Consider the following 2,848-nt stretch of genomic DNA (forward strand, 5'->3'; position numbering starts at 1 on the left):
ACAAAAATATGAAACTTTTTTAATTATTCACACTAGAACAAGTGTATGCCAAGTGAAGAATTCACACTCCTCCCACACTTGAGATCATAATATGCCCTCATTACATGAAATCGAAAAACTAAAGAAGACATAAACCAAAAAGGGATAGAATGACTTCACAAGTTAACAAATTTCTTGACAAATGATATAGTTGTGAAAGATGCGCGTGTAATTCTCCATGTAATTTCATCATCCTTCGGTCTTGTCTTTTATTTTTGTTTTTCATTTTTTTATGATTTTTATAGTATTCAAAATATTGAAAGAAACAAACATAAACATTAAAAAGAAAGATTGATACAAAAACTAAAAATAATTAAACATTTAAAACAAAATTCTCAATAATAATCAAACATTCAACTAAACAATTTTTTACATCACATAAAATAAAATAAAAAAACACTTTACATAAGTGCAGAAACTTTACGGGAATTGAAATAAACTAAAAACAAAACAAGATATTAGATTTTTTTTATTGATGAGCACTGAGCTCGACCCTTAACAGCGGGATTTAATGCACTTTGGAGGAGTGATTTTTTTTTTTTTTAAAGCAAGTACAACTTTCATTCATATAATGGGATAATTACAAGCCCTATAATCTATACAATATGTAGGTGTAATAAATATGTGGAAGTACGAGAAGACAGAACACGCAGAAAACATGAGCGAAGAGACATTAAACACCGCGGCACTTGAATGAGATGAAGCTGGGTAGGAGTGGACAGACAGTACCGCAATTGCGATGACAAAGTTGCCTACTACTACTCATTTAACCAAGTGGATAATGGGGATCTAAGTCATGTCTTCGTGTGTCGATGAGGGATTAAAACCGAATTAGCCTATACCCATTCTTTGAATGTTCGGGGATGTGTAGGACGATGGATTGATGAGCCATTGGTGCCAATCGATTGATGATTTCTTTGATCTTTTAGATATCCATGAGAAGGTTTGTGCTTGGATCTCGGAAAGTATAGTAGCGGGGCACCAATCTTTTTTGCTAAAGACCTTGGCGTTACGGTTCTTCCATATCATGTAGATAGTGGTCCATTTTGTCGCTTTCCAGATGAGTTTACCAAGGGGCGATGTGGTGAATGTTTGATCTGTTAATGTTGTATCAAAAAGGCTGGAGAACGTGGTTGTGGGTAGGTTCCACCATGCTAGGATTAGGTTCCAAATTGCTTCAGAAGTAGTGCATTGGTATAGGATATGTTCTATGGTTTCAACATGTGAGTTGCAAAGAGGACAAAGTATGACATCGAGATCAATGTTTCGCTTGTCAAGTTCAACTCTAGTCAGGATTCTACCAAGTATGACCCTCCAGATGAATATGTTGATTTTTTGTGGTATGAGTTTATTTCTTGGTGTTTTGAAGGATGAGGTAGGTATTTCGAGTTTGAGATTGTCGAGAATTGATGAGAGGGATTTTGTGGTGAACACTCCAGAGATATCTAGGTTCCATTTCCAAGTGTCGGGGTTTTCCGAAAGGTTAATGGAAGAAAGAAGGTTGTTTAGTTCCGACAATTCGTTAAGTGATCGACCGTAAGGTTCTCTAACCCAATTCCAAGTTCCGGAGGTATGCGAGTTGGAAGATGATAAGCGTTCCGAGACTAAAGCATTTTTATTTGATTCAAGCATGAAAAGCCTTCTGAATTGGTTGCTAAAAGTTTCGGAACCGCACCATTTTTCAAGCCAAAATTTTGTGTTGTTTCCATTCCCTAAGCACTTTGTTATTGAGTTGGAGAAATTAGCACCGAGGTTGTCTGAAATTTTTCCGGCCTAGATGATTTCGTTCCAAATTGTGGTACCTGCAACATTTCTAGAAAAAAAACGTTAGTAACAACCCCCCTCCCTCCCCGTATATGCTCGAAATTATTTTAACCCATAATGCATTTTTTTCGATATAAAATCTCCACCACCATTTACATAGTAGGGATATATTTTTGCAGAAAAGAGATCCGATGTTCAACCCACCTTTATCGTAAGGTAAGAGGATGTGTTCCCATTTAATCCAGTTTATTTTGTTATCTGATTCCGAACCACCCCAGAAAAATTTTCTTCTTTTTGATTCAAGTATATTAATTATTTTTACAGGGGCGTGAAATAGGGAGAATTAGTAGAGTGGGGTACTGGATAGGATGGATTTGATTAGGGTGAGGCGGCCGCCAAATGATATGGACTTTGCTTTCCATTCGGAAAGACGTTTGTCAAACTTATCAATGATCGACTGCCATGAGGATGGTTTATTGGAGGGAGTCCCAATCGGGAGTCCAAGGTATGTGAATAGGGTAGATCCGGCCGAGCAGTCGATATACTTAGCCATCTCCTCGACGTTGTTTTTTGTGACGCCAATCCCATAGAGGTTACTTTTTTTAAGGTTTACTTTTAAGCCGAATATGTTTTCGAAGCATTTTAGTAATTTGGAGATGTTTTTTGCGTTACGTTTGCTCCATTCGCCAAAGAAGATTGTATCATCTGCATATTGGAGATGGGATACCACAATCTTGTCATGTCCAACACAAATACCGCGGAATAGGTCGTTTGCTATGGCATGTTTGGCGAGAATGTTGAGTCCTTCTACCGCGATTATGAACAGGAAAGGTGAAATTGGGTCGCCTTGGCGGATACCTCTACCAGGGGTAAATTCCATGGTCGGGGAGCCATTGATGAGGATGGAGATTGTGGAAGAGGAGAGGCATGCATGGATGAAGCTGATCCATTTAGTGCCGAATCCCATACTTTTCATGGTGTCGAAAAGGAAGTCCCACTCGATACAGTCGAAGGCCTTTTCGAAATCCACTTTAAATATGAGACC

At 38.1% G+C, this 2,848-nt stretch overlaps 1 protein-coding gene across 1 annotated transcript; it reads right to left on the reverse strand.

The window, feature by feature from the left end:
* Positions 1–870: 870 nt before the first annotated feature.
* Positions 871–1,671, reverse strand: LOC139889051 (uncharacterized). The gene has a single exon (XM_071872025.1). The coding sequence runs from the start codon at positions 1,669–1,671 to the stop codon at positions 871–873; it is 801 nt and encodes a 266-aa protein (XP_071728126.1).
* Positions 1,672–2,848: the final 1,177 nt, after the last annotated feature.

This window comes from Rutidosis leptorrhynchoides, chromosome 2 (genome assembly GCF_046630445.1).
Source record: "Rutidosis leptorrhynchoides isolate AG116_Rl617_1_P2 chromosome 2, CSIRO_AGI_Rlap_v1, whole genome shotgun sequence".
Classification (NCBI taxonomy): Eukaryota; Viridiplantae; Streptophyta; class Magnoliopsida; order Asterales; family Asteraceae; genus Rutidosis; species Rutidosis leptorrhynchoides.

Coding starts and splice junctions, on each gene's coding strand:
- LOC139889051 (XM_071872025.1), bottom strand. CDS start 1,671: ATGCTTGAATCAAATAAAAATGCTTTAGTCTCGGAACGCTTATCATCT.